The 17,408-nt window shown below is 35.4% G+C and overlaps 1 protein-coding gene across 1 annotated transcript in view; it reads left to right on the top strand.

The window, feature by feature from the left end:
- Positions 1–569: 569 nt before the first annotated feature.
- LOC103776326 (probable ubiquitin carboxyl-terminal hydrolase FAF-X) overlaps positions 570–17,408 on the top strand; it is a gene marked incomplete at its 3' end in the record, with an annotated part of 54,330 nt that continues 37,491 nt past the window's right edge. The window contains exons 1-10 of the mRNA XM_008943833.1: positions 570–734; positions 1,505–1,723; positions 2,838–2,953; positions 3,179–3,430; positions 3,507–3,645; positions 5,240–5,392; positions 9,042–9,146; positions 10,381–10,587; positions 11,526–11,662; positions 16,300–16,433. Of these exons, the coding sequence (XP_008942081.1) occupies positions 570–734; positions 1,505–1,723; positions 2,838–2,953; positions 3,179–3,430; positions 3,507–3,645; positions 5,240–5,392; positions 9,042–9,146; positions 10,381–10,587; positions 11,526–11,662; positions 16,300–16,433 (1,627 nt within the window). The remainder of the gene's footprint in view (positions 735–1,504; positions 1,724–2,837; positions 2,954–3,178; positions 3,431–3,506; positions 3,646–5,239; positions 5,393–9,041; positions 9,147–10,380; positions 10,588–11,525; positions 11,663–16,299; positions 16,434–17,408) is intronic.

Raw genomic sequence — 17,408 nt, 5'->3', positions numbered from 1 at the left:
ATGATTCTATGATTCTTTAATTTTAAACTTGACATATGGTGGCTGCAACGGTTTACAGCAGTGTTGGAAGCTAGGTGCGTCCTCACAGCAAAGTTAGAAGAAATTGTACTTCAAATGGGGGTAACAGACAGAAGGATTCATGTTTATTTTTGCAGGTTAATTGTCTCTGGGAGGCTGAGCAGGCCTAACCCTTCCTCTTCTTTACTCACTGAGTTTTACTTGTAGCAGCTAAATAGGAGACGACATAAATGCATGGTTACCAAAAGAATGGAAGATAAAGATTATATTATTATTATATTTGCTACTGTATCTTTGAGCTTTAAAAGCATAGGAAAAAAAACCCAAACCTATGATGTTTTTAAAATAATATAAAAATTATCTAAAGAAGTGCTGTTTCTGAGGTGGCTTTACTAGAACATTAGTCCATCAGGTTTTTATGCATTCAAGCTTGTATAAGTAAGTTTGTCTTCATCCAAGGCTTCTCTTTTAAAAATAATTCTGAAACTTTGAACACCAAATCTTTGAAGTCCAAATCACTACTTTCAATATTTAAAAGTCAATGTAAACTAATGAAATTGCATATCTTGATTTTTTTTTTTCTTTTTTTCTATTTTAAAATAGGCCTTGATGTGAAAAGTGAAGCATGCCAGCGATTTTTTCGAGATGGGTTAACAATATCATTCACAAAAATCCTTACCGATGAGGCAGTGAGCGGATGGAAGTTTGAGATTCATGTGAGTTTTTTTAATTTTAAATTACTGTACTTTTCAGAAATAGGTGAGGAAGGAGATTGCCTTTGTGACTATGAGGAGACAGCAGAGACTGGGTCTCATTTTTGAAACTCAGCAGAGAACTGGGAGAACTCTTGTATGCATGACGTTTGTGTGTGGGGGAGTCATCCTATCTTTGCTGCATTTTATTGCCTCTGGTGGTTTTGGAAGGAAATAGAACATGAGAAGTTATATGGGCACGAACTGAACTGTGTTCAGTAGTACAGCTCTCGTTAGGCTGTCCTTGGCCAGTTATCTAGAGACCTGCTTAATTTTATGTGTATGCTAGGACATGAAAACTTGCTTTTTTTGCAGGTTGGTGAAAGCTTTTACCAAACTACTACCTTCTGGGTGTTTGTAGTAGAGTAGCTGTTTGAATATAAAAAACTACTTGTTGGACAGGTAGTCACATGTGAAATAAACTGTGAAGATATTCATAAGCAAACTAAAACCTGTAAGAGAAATGGATGAGAGAAGAAAAAGTTAACAGTTCAGTAGTGATTCATTAATATCTTGAATAACCAAAAATATTTGTATCTTTTTCCTAAATTTAAGTTTTGGCTGAAAACAGTTCCAAGTTTGTATAAAGCCTTTATTGGAGGAAGTACAAATTAAAATACAGTGTTGTAAAATTCTTATGCAACTCTGCTTGGTAGGTACAAATGGTTCAGAGTTTATAGTTCATATTCATCAGTCACCTTCCATATTCTTCGTGTGGTTTTTTTTCCTAATAGAGATGTATTATTAACAACACTCATCGACTAGTGGAACTGTGTGTGGCCAAGCTGTCCCAGGATTGGTTTCCCCTTCTTGAACTTCTTGCCATGGCCTTAAATCCTCACTGCAAATTCCATCTATACAATGGTACTCGTCCCTCAGAAACAGTTCCTGCAGGTGTCCAGCTTGCTGAAGATGAACTTTATGCCCGTCCTCCTGACCCACGATCACCAAAGGTATGAGAGCATTTTCAGACCTGTATTTTGAATTTTATGTAGCACTACCTAATCATACAATAGCCATAGAGAAGTGGTTTTAGAGGGGAAAACCAACTCCGTCATTCTCTATATCGCTAAGATGTTCTGTGGCTTTTGATTCATACAGTAAATTCTAATCGGTTAATTTTCCCCTTCTGAGTCTTCCAGTCTTTGGTTCACCTTTGTAGAATAATAGAATTGTTTGGGTTGGGAAAGGCCTTTTAAGATCCAATTGTTAACTGAACACTGCAAAGTTCACCAGTAAACCATGTCCCTGAGCCATCACATCTGCTCATTTTTTAAACGCCTGTTAAAGTGTGGTGTGTTTCTGTGATAAGCTGGCACAACTGATGGAATGCCATTCCTTTGTGTGAATGGGCCGGCTCGTGTTTGCCAGGCGGTGGATTTATTTTCTCACTCAGCATGGCTTTGTAGGTGACGTATTTTGATTATGTGATAAAATAGGAATTTTTCTCTCCCTTTTCGTATCGTTCCCAGTGAGGATAAGAAAAGGTTTTAATTGCACATGAGATGCTAGTGTCAGTGTGGTTTGTTTTTTTTTTTTTTTTTTATTGTTGGAGTGTTTTGAGGTTTTGGATTTTTTTGGAGGGGAAAGGGGGCCACGTTTTTTTTTTTATTTTTTCTTTTTCACTGGCAGTGCCAATTAGTAATCTGTTCTGTTTCTTGGGTCTGAATTTTTCAGAATTGCTCCAAGTGGCTTTGGTACAACTTCAGAAGCTATCAAATTTATATTTTTGTTGCTTTCTTCTTTTTTTCCCCCTTAGTAATAGAACTGCTAGCTGTTGATACATAAGAACTAAAGATAAATAACTTGGTGTCCCTGAACTTCCTTGAGTTGCTAACTCTGTTTAGAACAATTTTGCATTCTTACTGGTTTTATATGTAGCATTATCACATACAGGACCAGGAGAAAAATACCAGCATCATCATGCTTTCTCTAGTAACTTAGCAGTAAAGATGACCCTGAAGTATAGGACTTCTTCAAAGCAAGTTTTGTAACTAACAGATGCATGAAAGTATTTCTAGATGGTAATTTGTAAATGTCAGAAAATAACAGTGTTTTATGTTGCAGGGTTGGCTAGTAGATCTTATCAACAAGTTTGGCACATTGAATGGATTTCAGATATTACATGATCGCTTCATGAGTGGATCAGCATTGAATGTTCAGATAATTGCAGCGCTCATCAAGTAAGTCTTTTAAAAATAATAATTTACATATTTCAAAAAATTACACTAAAATACTGTGTTAATGCAGAGCGTAGTCTTTTCTGGAGGCATTTTCCACACTCCATCTCTTAACTAGTTGTGTTTACTGCTGAGTTTCTTGAATGAATTGCTCCTTACTATCTTAATATTAAGCAAATACTAAATATTCCACAACTACACTTTGATCTATTTTTTCTTTCATTTTAGGCCGTTTGGACAATGTTACGAATTTTTAACATTACATACAGTGAAGAAATATTTCCTTCCAATTATAGAAATGGTTCCACAGTTTTTAGAAAATTTAACAGATGATGAACTGAAAAAAGAAGCAAAGAATGAAGCCAAAAATGATGCTCTGTCAATGATAATCAAATCCCTAAAGAACTTAGCTTCAAGAGTTCCAGGACAAGAAGAAACTGTAAAAAACTTAGAAATATTTAGATTAAAAATGATACTTAGGTAAGATGCTACTTCTAATACCATATGCTACTTCTGACATTTTTTTCACACTTCTCACATTTAATTTCTTTTACAGGTTGTTACAAATTTCTTCTTTCAATGGTAAAATGAATGCACTAAATGAAGTTAACAAAGTAATATCCAGTGTGTCATATTATACTCATCGACATGGTAATCCTGAAGAGGAAGAATGGCTTACAGCTGAAAGAATGGCAGTAAGTTCTCTTCTTCACCAAAATACACTGTTCTTCCTCCTTATTCTTCAGTGGTAAAAGTAGCTATATATTACAGATTCTGTACATTGCTCATTTTAATGTCTAGTGTTACAACTCTACATATCATTTCATGGTAATAAGACATTTTAATAGTAGACTTTCTGGTAAGAAATTGCTGTATTTGTTTCAAAGCTGCCCTTGGTAATGGTTTTCAGTGCTATTTAAAAGATACTATGGAAAAGGGTCTTTGAGTAGTATGGTTTTTATATAAAAGGCAAAAAACCAAGCAAACAAAACCAGACCTAGATAGAACGGATGTCATTGAAATTTCAGTGCCACTGTATCTAAAAACTGAATATTCATTTAAATTAGGGTATAGTCTGTTTTTTGTGCTTCAAGTAATTTTGGCATTAAGTGACTCCTCTGCTTTTCACATTTCGGAGTCTGGATTCTTCGGTACAGAAAGTTCTAGATAACACATCTTTAATAAAATTTATTTTGTATTTACATGCTTTGACTACTGTTTCATCCTTGAGTGCACATGTAGGAGACTATTAAAATAAGCATTTATAAAGTTAAAAGTAAGGACAGTTTTCACCTTTGTGAAATTTAATTGTTGAGTGGTTTTTTTTGCACTGTTGTGCTCCATCTTTGTGACTGGCTACCTGTTGTGAGGCTTAAAATCTGCGAAAGAACTGCTGACAAAAAAAAGGATGACTGCAGTTGGACATTTTAAAGCAGTAGGAGGCGATGAGTCTTTTTTTGCATACTCCCTATAGTTTAGCATCTCAGACAGGATCTCCGTTTTTAAATTAAAACTTCTAGATTTAAGTATTTTGTGAGGCTAGCTTGAATATTGTAAGTGTATAATCAAGGACACTGTTGGAAGGTATGATGCTGTGTACATCTGTGTACTTTTTCAGTGCTCAGAGCACACACTACTTTGCCTCAGAGCAAAAAATACATGACCCTAATCTAGCTGTGTCATTGACATCACTGACAAAAAAAGTGCATCTGCTTAAATATGGCTTGATTATTTGCCTCTAATTCAATTAGAAGCATTTAAAAAACCAAACAGCCTACAAGTGGCAGTACTTTAAATAATCTGAGTTCTTTATATTTCAGTCCTTGCTTATGCCCTTTTTATGTGATATGCTGTAGGCATGCCAGTAGAGCTAGAAGTGTCTTCAGCAATTTAGTTTTGATATTTGATGACTCTGAATTGGAAGAGAAAAATTTTGTTCCTTGAATATAATTAACTGTTCTTTCTGTTGGCTTTTTGTTTGAACTTGTTTGAACACTTTATGCTTTGAGTTCATGATTTTTAATATGCCTGAGAAAGTTATTTCCCCTTAAGATGTCACAGTCACGAGCGTATTGGATTATTTTAAATGCTGCTGGGTTTTTTTTAAGAGGAAATCACAGTCTGAGATAAATACTTCCCTCTTGTGCTGCGCCTTTCTTACTTCTGTCAATTAGAATACTCTATATAAAGTCATTCATATGTAACAGGTTGAAATTTTTTCTTTTTAGCTCAATTATCAGTGACAGCGCTTCAGTAATTTGAGATGCACTACTTTCTTTTTATATTCAGGAATGGATCCAGCAGAATAATATTTTATCAATTGTGTTGAGAGATAGTCTTCATCAACCTCAATATGTAGAGAAGTTAGAGAAAATTCTTCGTTTTGTCATCAAAGAAAAAGCCCTCACTTTGCAGGATCTTGACAACATTTGGGCTGCACAGGTAAAGACTTCAACTGCTTGACTGCTGCTGCACAGAGGGATCTTCTTGTATGTCACGTATTGAGACGATGATGACTTGTGCTTCTTACACTTGATGTTAAACAAAACTAAAGAAAAAACTGAAATCAAATGGTATTCTTTTTTGGGGTCTTGGATCTCAGAATTGTCTCCTCAGATGTGTTCAGCACAAGGGATCAGCTACATGTGCATATAAAGCCTAAGGCAGTAGTTCAGAACATGGAGCGAAGATAATCCTTTTTAAATACTAGGAATCATCAATGTTGAGCAAAGTCTAGATTATGGAAGAACATGATGACAATATTGTAAAATGCATATAAGAATATATATTGCTAACCTCGGAGTTCAACACAGTTGTATATTTTTTTTCCTGGGCAGAGTGCTACTAGTAAGGCTTATGACTGCTCTAGAATTCAACAGAAAATTTCCTTTGTGTTGTAGTGATTATTTTTTAAAAACTATAAAATTTGCAGTATTGGCTTGTTTACTTAAATGATTGGTGAAGCTGAACTTAGTAGTTGTGGGCTGCATGAGTTTAGCACACATAAAAGGCAGATGAAGAGACAAAGTCATTATTGAGTAGACAGAAAATAAAAGGTCATTTTAGCATAGAAGCAAGCATGAATACAGATATCCTTGTTCACAAGCAATTTTTAGTGAAACTAACTTAATTGTACATGCAAGCCTTTAGGTCAGTCTTTCAAGTGTGGGAAGGCTAAATCTGGTTTCCCAGATAAAGGGCTGTACTGTTTTTGGCAGGGATAGAGTTAAATATCTTCATAGTAGTTTATATGGGATTAATAGGTAAAGCAAAAGATTGACCTATTAAACGCTATCTCAGCCCATGAGTTTTCTCACTTCTACCTCTCTGATTCTCTCCCCCGTTGTGCTGGGGTGTACGGTGAGTGAGCAGCCGTGTGGTGCTTAGCTGCCAGCTGGGGGTTTACCAGGACAGAGGCTAGTGCAGCAGTGGGGTAGTAACTGTTCTGAAACTGTGATAGTTGGGCTTAAATGGACTTAAGCAGGTGTCCCCATTTTCAGGCATGCTCTTTTTGGGTTGCATTTAAACCACTTGGCACTACAGGTGATGTTGTGGAGGGTTGACTTAAGCTCTCTGATGTTTCAACTAACTTCATAACCTCTCAACTTCAATTCCTGCATGATAGTAACTGCACAGGCTGAAACTCAAGGTTTGGTTGGGTTTTTGGCGTTTGTGGGTGTTTTGTTTGTGGTGGTGGTTTGGCTTTTTTTTATATTTATTTTAGTTTTTTTTTCATTATCCCTAAGTCCTGTTTAGAAAGTTATAACAGAGCAGCATACAGATTATTTAAGACATGCGATCATACTACTAGTTTCAGCTTGTAGTCTCTAGACCCTTCCAGGTGCTCTCTGTAAGAAGCCTGTGGGGAAAACGAGACTTTGAGAGGTTAGTTTGCTGTTAGTAGTCTTGTGTTAACTATATGACAGCCTCACCTTTTATAAGAAGAAAAAAAGCTGACATTTTGAAAAAAGTCTTCCAAGCAATTATATTATTCATAGTGCCTAGAAATGGGACATATGGGTAAGCTAGTTTAAGCCAAACTTTACCCTTACAGAAAACTGTGAGCAAGTGATACAGTCCTTAAAAGATAGGGGTAGTTGCAAAAAAAGTTAAGGAATGAATCTTTTATGCTTTCAAATACCAGGCTTGATCTGCTCACTTCATTTGCTTTGTTAGGTAGCTGCACACAGTGCACTTAATGTGACTTTGTGCTATATTTGTATGTGTGCGTGAAAGCTGAGCTCAGTGAGTCCTACACAGGTAGATGGCTTTACTGTGGTTTTGACCAAGGAAGGAATTAAAATAGACTAAAAAATAAGAATACTAAAATATGCTGATACAGAATAGTTTTTACCAACTTCACTACTCCCTGTGTTTAGTAGTTTTCAGATGTTGTTATTAAGTGAGTGCTTCTGAAAGCAGCTGCAGCATGAAATTCAGTAGCAAGGAGTTGACTTACTGTGTAGCTTTATATAACAGGCAGGCTATTTTAGCTCTGGCTCAGTGCAGCAACAGTGTGGCCTTGCTTTCAGGATAGAGCTGTTATGTTGCTGCTGGAGGTAGAGGGTAACCATGCACAAATTTACAGTTGACAGTAAAGAAGTGCCCTGAGAATCTCAGGATACAACCAGAATAAAAATAAGTAGTTTATGAAAGGTAATAAAATCATGCTGCCTTTGCCTTTAAAAAGCAACATAAGTTTTAAGATTTATTGAAGTGGTTTTGTATCTTACAAAGTGAGTGCTCGTGAAGTAGAAGTATGTTTGATTCAAGAAGTAATGCTGGAAGTCTCCAAAGGCAAGCATTAAGTTGCAGGCTGTTCAGTTGCAGGGAAAGATCCAGTTGGACAAGAAATAAGGTTGCAGAGATTAGTGTCTGAGTCTCATTAGTGTTAGTCTCATACTCTGGAACATTAACTAGAACATTACAGGTGTTTCCCTGTTTCCACACAGCAAACTGATAGTTTCCACACTAGGTTCCTTACTTCCTCCTACTGTCTTGTACTGCTTCCCAAGATTTTCTGTTCTTAAGGGTGTCCCTGTGTCTGTTAAAAACCTCCCAAGATGAGATGGTGATACATGCATTATTCTTACTCTTGCCCTGCCGCTGCCAGCAGCTCTGCGTGCTTGTCCTTTTGTTTGTTATATTGAAGATGCTCTCGCTGCTGTCTGGATGCTCTTAGTTTTTTTTTTTCCTCTCTCCAGGAAATGGTTGAGCAAGAGAAAAAAAATATACGAAGTTTTGCAAAATCAAGTGGAATGAGTGGTTTAGTAATTTCCCCTTTCATAATCTGGCCCATAACATAAAAGCAAATGTTACTACTTAAAATCACTTTTTTTTTTTTTAAGAAGAGAAATTTATGGCACACTGTAAAGAATTTACGTCATGGCATGTACAAAGCTATTAGTCTCATTTTCTGTTGTTTAATTGAACTACTGATGCAAGCTTTTAGAAGGAAATGAATTTCAAAACTGCTCATGCATGAGTTTTTAATACTGTACAAGATTAATTACATCAAAGTTTGTTTTACAGTTATTTTTTCACTTTTTGTATTTTTCACTTAAAGGAAATTTTTCTACAGTAAATCAACTGTTGATTCCCATAGTCCAAAACTGTTGTATCCACTAGCACAAGTATTTCAGCCTGAGAAATTATGTGGAAATACTAAAAGCTGTCTTAAAACACCTCAGTGAAATTCATTAAGGAAGTGCATTTTGAGTCCTTGCTTGAAAAACCCTCCAAAACTACATTAAATTAAAATACTGGTTTGTAAGTTAAAATACACACTCAGAGTTTATCTACTGTCCCAGCATAATTTTTTTAAAAAATAATGTGACACTGCAGTATTTATATTCTAAATAAATACTTGTGTGCAAACACACAGAGTACACTTAAATACTTACACATGCAAAGAAGATCTAGGTATTGTGACGACCCAGTGAAATAAGTATTCAGTTTGCCACACTGCCCCCTCCGCATCAGCCTGTCTTTCTTGCAACCTTAGTCTTGTAAAAATGATGTAGAATGTCTTGGTGCTTGATTTAATAGGATTGCTACAAAAGTTGGTGGATTCTTTTTGTTGTCTTGACAGGCAGGAAAACATGAAGCCATTGTAAAAAACGTACATGATCTCCTTGCAAAATTAGCTTGGGACTTCTCACCTGAACAGCTTGATCACCTCTTTGATTGTTTTAAGGTAACTGTGCACGTTTTGACTGTACTCAGGAAATAGCTGGATACAGATTTGTGACTCTTTCAACATCCATTTTCTTCTTGGTTCAGATATGGGCATTTTCTTTGTGGTTAAAAGATTCCTTAGTGTGTAACAACAGTCTGTGATATTTAATGTTAGAAATGCTAGATAGTGATACTGTTTTATGAGCGTTTATTTAGAGATTTTATTTACTTCTTGTCTAAAGCAAAGAGAAGTTACGCTAGTTTAATTGCCAGCTTTGTTCTGGTTTAAACACTTGGATAGTGCACATCTGTTGAGGACTGTAGTCTTAAAGTAACTTTTAGTAGTCCTAGGAATGTTGAGTTCTTCAAATTGAATAAGTTATTGATCTGAAGCACATTTTTGCATTTGTTTCAAATATTAAGTGTCGGTGATTTAGTAAAGAATGTTTTTCTTCTAGCATTAGAGTAGGTTTTGTCAAGTTTACTGGGCATTGCTAGTTTGGATCTTTAAGTAGAGGAGATCAAGGACTTCTGTTCCCTGCTCTCCTAACTTCCTCTTTATTGTGTAATAACTTTTCTCTGGTTAACATAGATACAGAATGAAACAGTCTCAGGAATATAATGTTGAATGTTTATAACTGTATAATGATTTGACTGAAATCACAAATCAGCCTGTTTCTGAAAGTTTGTTATTCGCTGACTTTGTACACTATTTGTAGCTTCCAGTAGTGGTGCTGTCTGACTTCTTTCACTTTTTCGCTTTTAGATGATGTGCTGTACTAGAAAATGCAAGCCAGCTTTGTAGGCTCCGTTTCCTGTTTTTAGATAAATGCATTATAGTCACATTTTGGCTTAGATGCAAAATGTGCTCTGATTAATGGGGGTCTTCTAGTTCAGTGAGTATGGGTCTGATGTTCTGTAATGCAGATAATGAACTAAATACTCAGAAATTCTGTGTGTAAGCTGTTTGCCCTTGAGAGAAAGATACAAAGTAGTGTTATGTTAGAAACTTACTCAGAAAAAGATTAATTTAATGCAGAAGATGCTTTTTCAGTCAGATCCAGGTGTAGAAATGATATTAAAATTTTACTCATTTAATGATTACAAGTTCCTTAAGAATACTTTTAAGTATAATAACTTTATATAGTTGCAACACTTTACTGTTGCCTCATTTGTTAATGGAGCAGGTTAGAACTGGAATTAAAAAAAAAAAAAAATTAATTGCTTTCATATCAAATGAAATATTTTCTTAGGCAAGTTGGACAAATGCAAGCAAGAAACAGCGCGAGAAGCTACTTGAGTTAATTCGTCGTCTTGCAGAGGATGACAAGGATGGTGTGATGGCCCATAAAGTGCTGAACCTTTTGTGGAATTTGGCCCATAGTGATGATGTACCAGTTGATATCATGGACCAGGCTCTTAGTGCCCATATTAAAATCTTAGATTACAGCTGTTCACAGGTGAGGAATTTGGTGTGTTCTGTTGTGAAATCAGTCACTGACAGTTTCCTTCTATCCCTCATGAAAAATTTAAGGGGTTTGGTAATTTAACAAAGGTGTTTCCTTGTCATAGGTTGGTAGTATTCTGCCAATATCCAAATATCCAAAATGTTACGGGGCATATGTTAAATAACATAGTTCATGCTTTAGTTGGAGAGAGTGTATTACCTCAGTTTCCTTGTCTTCTTGCAGTAGGTGACATACTGTAATGACCATATTGGAGTTGGAAAAGAGCCTTACCAAAGTAAATAGGGAGAATATAAACGCAGCCTCCCTCCTGTCTTGCTTTTTTCTGAGCTCAATAATGCGAATTGGTTTGTGGTGGTTTGTTCGTTCCTTTAGTGAGCCCTTATATTTTTTTTTTTAATATTCAAAAGGACCTAATAAAAGGTAGTGAAAACTATTACACACTCTCCTTCCCCACCAAAACTTCTGTGGAAGTCTGCCAAAATAATAATTCATTGTGGTTCAAAATTAATCCATTATTTGTCTTGACAGCCACTGGCTGCTTTTGTTTCTTAGTCATTAAGAAACAGCTTCTCATTGTTCCTCGATATTTTATAGCAGTTTGTTCTGTGTAGCAGTGAATAGAAATAAATGAAAGAAGGGAAATAGTAAATAATTTAAACACTGATGATCCTACCTAGCTATGGGTTTTCTTAGCTATGTACTGAATGCCTGAGCGCCTGAAGACGGAGCATTTGTAACACATGGACAGCTTCCACCGATGTGCAGTGCTGCTCAGGTGCTTCTCCTGTGCTCGTACGCCTCGGAACTCAGTTGATCTAGTGTTCAAAGTTTGGCTTTGTATGTTCTGTTCTGTCTTGGACACAAAGTAAGGGAATGATGATAATTCCTGCAAAATACTTGATTTTTATTATAAACACTTGTTCTTTAAGGATCGAGATACACAAAAGATCCAGTGGATAGATCGTTTTATAGAAGAGCTCCGCACAAATGATAAGTGGGTTATTCCTGCACTGAAACAAATTAGAGAAATCTGCAGTTTGTTTGGTGAAGCACCACAAAACTTGAGGTAGGAATGGAATGCAAATATAATCTTGACTGTTCAAAGCTGAATGGGTAGTAATGATGCTTTTTTTTTTTTTCTTTACAAGAAACAGGGAAAGCTCAAATAAAAACATAACCTGTATTTGAAGGTGGTGTTGAATTTGTTTAGCATGTATAAATAGCCTTTAAAAATCCAGACAGCTGTGATCAGTAGGAAAGCATCAACTGTTTCCTTACACATGCTTTTATTAATTTTTGGAACACTAGTCTGATACGTGGAAAATCTGGGTTTGTTTCTCTATTATCCATAGACTTACCTGCCTAAAGTAACAAAGTATAAATTTACCTTACAAAGTATAAATATCTTTTATGTACATAGATGTACATATGCACAGTCATACGCATACACCCCCCCATCCCTATTTTTAATGATAAATTTGTGGGTCATCTAGTTTATATACTTGGAATGAAAGATGACTTTCATTGTCTGGGAAAAAAAATATACTGATTCTTTCTTCTGAATGGGAGAACTTAGAAATGTGTTTGGTTTGTTTAATTGGTGTTTTTTTTTCCTGTTTTGGTTTGTGGGATTTGTTTTTGTTTTTATAAGGAAGAAAAAAAGGAAAAACCATTGTCTGTTCAGACTTGTTAAAATATATTTGCTTCTTTTCTTTATTTTGAATGTTTTCTCACTACAGAAATATCTGATATTTTTTGCCCCTAAAAGTTTTTTTTTTTATCCACATCAGAATCTTCACAGACTCCAGAAAACTGTTGTCGGTGTTGCATAATTGCTTTAACTCTTGTAAGCAGGTAAACTATTCAAATCAATGTTGCTGTTACAACCTGCTTACAAGAGGGATCAATGCAGGGGAAGCTGAAGAAAACAAGCTTTCTGTTCACCTAGCACTGTCTTCTTAACTGATACTGTTTTAAGATGCTGTGTTAATACTGCATTCCTGTTTTTTGGAGGTTTCTTTATTAATTTAGTTTGCAGCATCTTCCTCAATTTTCATGATATCTTAATCCTTTACAGTTGCGTAATGATGATTGTTTGAGGGTTTTCCAACAAAGTTAACTTGCTTATTAACAGATAAGTCTGTTTTCTATGTCTTGGAGACCTTTAACATACTGGAAGATCTAGGAAATTGTAGTGCATGCATCCAGTACCTGTTCTATCAGCTTATGTTGTCTGACTTAAAACTTTAACCTTAATGTCCTTCTAGAATTGGGATCAAAAATAGATCAAACCAGATGTTTGTGACAGCTGCTCCAAAAACATTTCACAGACTTTTCTGTGTGCAACATTGATTCCCATAATCTACATACTGCCCTTTTGGGTTGGTTTAGTTGATTGGCACTAGCAATTAAAAGTTTGTTCCAGAACAGCTAAGGCTACTGATTCTTAGCAAAACAAGTATAAATTATCTTTTGCCACTGGTATAGTAGACATCCTTTTGCGGAGGAGGATATAATTTTTGCTAGTTATTCATGCAGTTGAGCAAAGTGATAAATTTGTTATACAATTGCTTTGGCAAAAATTAATTTCCTGACCACAAAGAAATGCTGTGTGTTAGCTGAACCAGAATTTCGACAGCATGAGAAGATAATTCTTTTTTAGGTTCAAGGATTCTTATGAGTGCAAAGATACTTATTAATATTAAGGAATAATCAAGTTTATTACTCAACATACTGACCTTTAGTGTGCAGAAAATGAATCATTTTAATTTTTTTTGTCTTGGCTGATGGAGGTAGAGCGTCCTACAGACCAATTTCAAGCACTTAAGTTTTACCTGTGTCTACTCAAGCAGTACAAGATTGGTCTCCTAAATTATTTGCCCAGAACAACTGACTGAGCATTCAGAGACATTCTGTAAGAGTTTAAGGGTTTCGTTAGTGCTTTAAGGCAACAATAATGCCAACTTTAAGTCTCTTTTTAGCATAAATAGTAGAAGTTTCTGCATTTGTCATTGCTCTATGGATCTTTAATGTCTGTTTTTAATGGTATGTAGTATTTGTCTAGTAGAACTAAACTTTAAAAGCTCAGGTACACACATATGCAGTATTATGTTGGGGAAGTTGTGTACAGACATTTTCTTTAAAAAATCCATTTAAGTTATTTGGAATTTTGCCTTTGTCACTTTGCCGGTATTTTTTTTCTAGCAAACATACATTCTGACCGTGAAATGTCTTTATTTCCAAAGGACTTTGGCATCCATTTCAAAATACTAGTTTTTCTTCTGTATAAGAACTGTTCTGTTGATATCCATTTAGTAGAAACACAATGAAAAGATCAATTTTCCGTAAACATCAATTTTTAATGCTTCTTAGTTATTATTAAAAAACATCCAAATGGCAACATCATCATATAGCCTAATCTCAGATGCTTAAAGAATAATTCTGTAGCTGAATGTGGAGTTTGCTTTAATTCTAGAAAGCATGCTAGGAAGTCTTACTAGCGTTTTTTCTGTACCTAAAGACAATTGTCTTGCCTTTGACTCCATCCTAGCAAATGATCAAGATAATATCTTAAATATTGTTCACAAATCAGATATATACTACGTAACATGTGTATCACAGATAAATACTACATAACTCAAACCTTACAGCTTGTAACTCGAGTTCCTACAATTACTCAACTCTTAGAATTGCTAACCAAGATGAATCCATGTGTCCAAATTTACTGTTTATCTATATGGTTGAGGAGGAGAAAGGAGAAATGTAAAATCTAGTGCAGATGTGTTTAGTCTTCTGCCAATAAAGCTTTTTTTTGCTGTATTTTGTAAGATTGATACAAATGCATAGTATTATGAGTATGTAAATAGACACTCAAATAGCTTGCTTCTGCAAAATTCCAGATCGTGCTTCTGTGTGTTTTAGATGTTTTATCATATGTATTTCCAATATAGTCAGTGTTCTTATTTACCGTTACCTGTCGTAAATGCATCTCTATCTAGAGGTAACATATTGGGTAAAATAGAGACATCAAGATTTTTGCTGTTCCTGTTGCTGGTTTATTCTGAGCAAGGAGAATTTGTGGAGGGTGGAATAAGTGGAGTTGTAAAGTTTCTCAAAGTGAAAACAGGGAATGTTTTTTCTAGGTATATGAAGTCCTGTATGTTTTCTTTCTTCATACTTCCATCCATTTTGTTTTCTATCAGACAAATGTCTGGGTCTCTTTTTTTTTTTTTTTTTTTTTTTTTAGCACAATTTGTGTTTTAAATGCCTCATTCAAGCTGTTTTTGAAAACTCTGCATGTTATGAAATCTTCTGACCTTTGACCTCTGTGCTTAGCAGGTCAAATTTTATTGGTTGCAGATAAAATTATTGGAAGGGTGTTGATGGCTTCTGTCTTTTAAACCCAGATTGACAGTGATATTTGGCCCAATGAATCAATTTCTGTTGTTACATCTGCAGTGAAATGCGGTTATCAGCTGCAAGATCATCATCAGCTGATGCTGGAACTGGGATTTCTTGCCTTCCCTACTGTTCTCAAAAGGTGTGGCAATCCAAAATAGAGTGCTGTAGGTTGTGTAGTATGGAGACCCTGTTTCATAGGAAGGCTGAGAATTCCTGCCTGTAATCTGTTCAGCTAATTCTGAGGTCTACTTTTGTAAGTGAGGGAACGGAGAACAGATCTGAAATCACAGTGGTTTTACTGCAGGGCAGGCCATGGGTTCAGCTGAGTGGCAGTACAGGGAGGAAACTCCTCTTTCCCAGCCCCTGCCTCGGTGGTTTTGGTTTTTTTTTGCCTCTCTTTACCACGTAGGAGCAGCGCAAGTGTGCTCTGATCTACAAAAGTCGAGGCATTTTGAGACTGTTATGCAGAGGTGCTCAGTCCCTAAGGTCTAGAATTTGGTAGTGCTCATGGCCTGTGGCTTTTGCACACAAGCTCTGTATTTTCTCTTGCAATTTACTTTTCTAATCTAAATATCTTTAGTGTTGTTTAAGAGCAGCATTTTTGGTCAGCTCTTGAGAATATACTTAAATTATCATCTAATTATTTACTTGAGGCATGTATTTTCTTGAACTTTTCTATTTTTTCTTAGGCTATATGCTCTGTATAACTTTTTTTCAGATATTGTTAGAAAAAACAAAATGCAGAGTTGTGCAGGTTTTTTTTTAAGTATGGAAAGAGTCGGTGTGATTATTTGCTTTAGTGTTTTTTCACTACAGTTTTAAGGCTATGAGTTTTTGTTTTGAAAATTGACCTAGTTTTGCTTATTGTTTTAATAAATTTAGAAAAGAATATTAGATGGATATGGAAGAAACTGTGGTTGTGCATATTATACAGTATAACTGTACTTACAGTTGAGGGTCTCTGTCTTTGCTGTGCAGTTTGTGGAAAGGTATATCTATTCCTGTCTTGCTGCAGATATTCTCCCTCCAGCATACCGAGCTGCTCAGTACGTATGAAAAATATTAAAGCAATCTGTAACTGTATAATCTTCATAAATTAACTGCTTTTAATAAGTGGTGTGAACTGATGATATGTCAGAAGAAAAAAAGGAAAATATTGTTGTGGACTTAATATGCTTTCTATTTGATATCTTCTAGGAGAATCTGAAACGTGGATCAGAGATGAGTTCCTTAAATTGATTTCTGAACTGCTAGGTGCAAAACTCCTCCACTTTTCTTATAACACTTGTATTTTGATTTCAGTCAAACTCAGAGAAGTCCCCATGTGTTTTATCGACACGACTTAATCAATCAACTTCAGCACAATCATGCCCTAGTTACATTGGTTGCAGAAAATCTCTCTGCCTATATGGAAAGCATGAGGCAGTATGCTAAAGGTAAGTTTTAGAATAAAAATTGCCTCATAAATAGAGTATTAAAACTCCAGATAAAAATGAAGTTAAAGGCAAATTCTTAGAATGAAATAACTATTTAGTTTATTGTTTAAGTTTTTTGCATCTATGGGCTTGATAGCCTTTGTGGTGTCGGGTTGGGTAAGAAAAGCTTAAAAATGTAGACATTTTGATTCAGAATTGAGAGCATGATGTGTTCTACAGCAGAATATGGGGAAGTGGCAGCTCTTATTTATCTGTGGATTGATAAACATCATCTTGCCCTACTTAAGCTGAGGATTGTTCTTTTTATGGCAAATCATAATAATAAGCTTGGATTTTGTCCCACTTGTAATTTTGAATTTTTGTAGGCTCCTTTGAGAAGTTGTTTAATCACCTCTATTTGGAAACAGGGTTTGGAATTAGTCAGGGAGAAGGACTTTAAACTGTAGGGATGCAGTTTCTTTTTACTCTGCAACTCACATTTCTGTTTAGTTGGTTTCTTACTGCATTTGTTATCAGCGACACTTTGGCAGCACATGATGTTAGTATTTAAAAGTTTGGAGTAAAGGATACCCAAAACAGATCCTTGAACACTTGTTTGAATAGTGGTGCCATATGGAGATGAATGCTTCACCCAGGTGTAGGTCAATGAGAATGACATTTAAGCTGAATAAGCATACTGCAGCTATATTTCTCTATTAAGGAATACGTAGGCATGGTTACCCTAATTTATGTTCCTTAATTAATGACAGCATTGCACTGATTTAATGTTAAAATAATACTAAATGCTTTGTCCTGTTTTCAAGCCATACTGTTGTAGACTTAACCTTCTCTAGGAAGGTGAAATAGACCAATGAGTATTTCACGTAACCTCTGTAAGCTGTTGGTGCTCTTCAACTTTGCTAAAGAGATGTAAAAATGCAATTTAATTTGCAACAGACTTTGCATCTTAACCATACGGATAGCTTAGAATGTATG

This window comes from Merops nubicus, unplaced genomic scaffold (assembly GCF_000691845.1).
Source record: "Merops nubicus isolate BGI_N331 unplaced genomic scaffold, ASM69184v1 scaffold9567, whole genome shotgun sequence".
Lineage (NCBI taxonomy): Eukaryota > Metazoa > Chordata > Aves > Coraciiformes > Meropidae > Merops > Merops nubicus.
The sequence above is the reverse complement of the archived record's forward strand: the minus strand, read 5'-3'. Positions and strand labels throughout refer to the sequence as shown.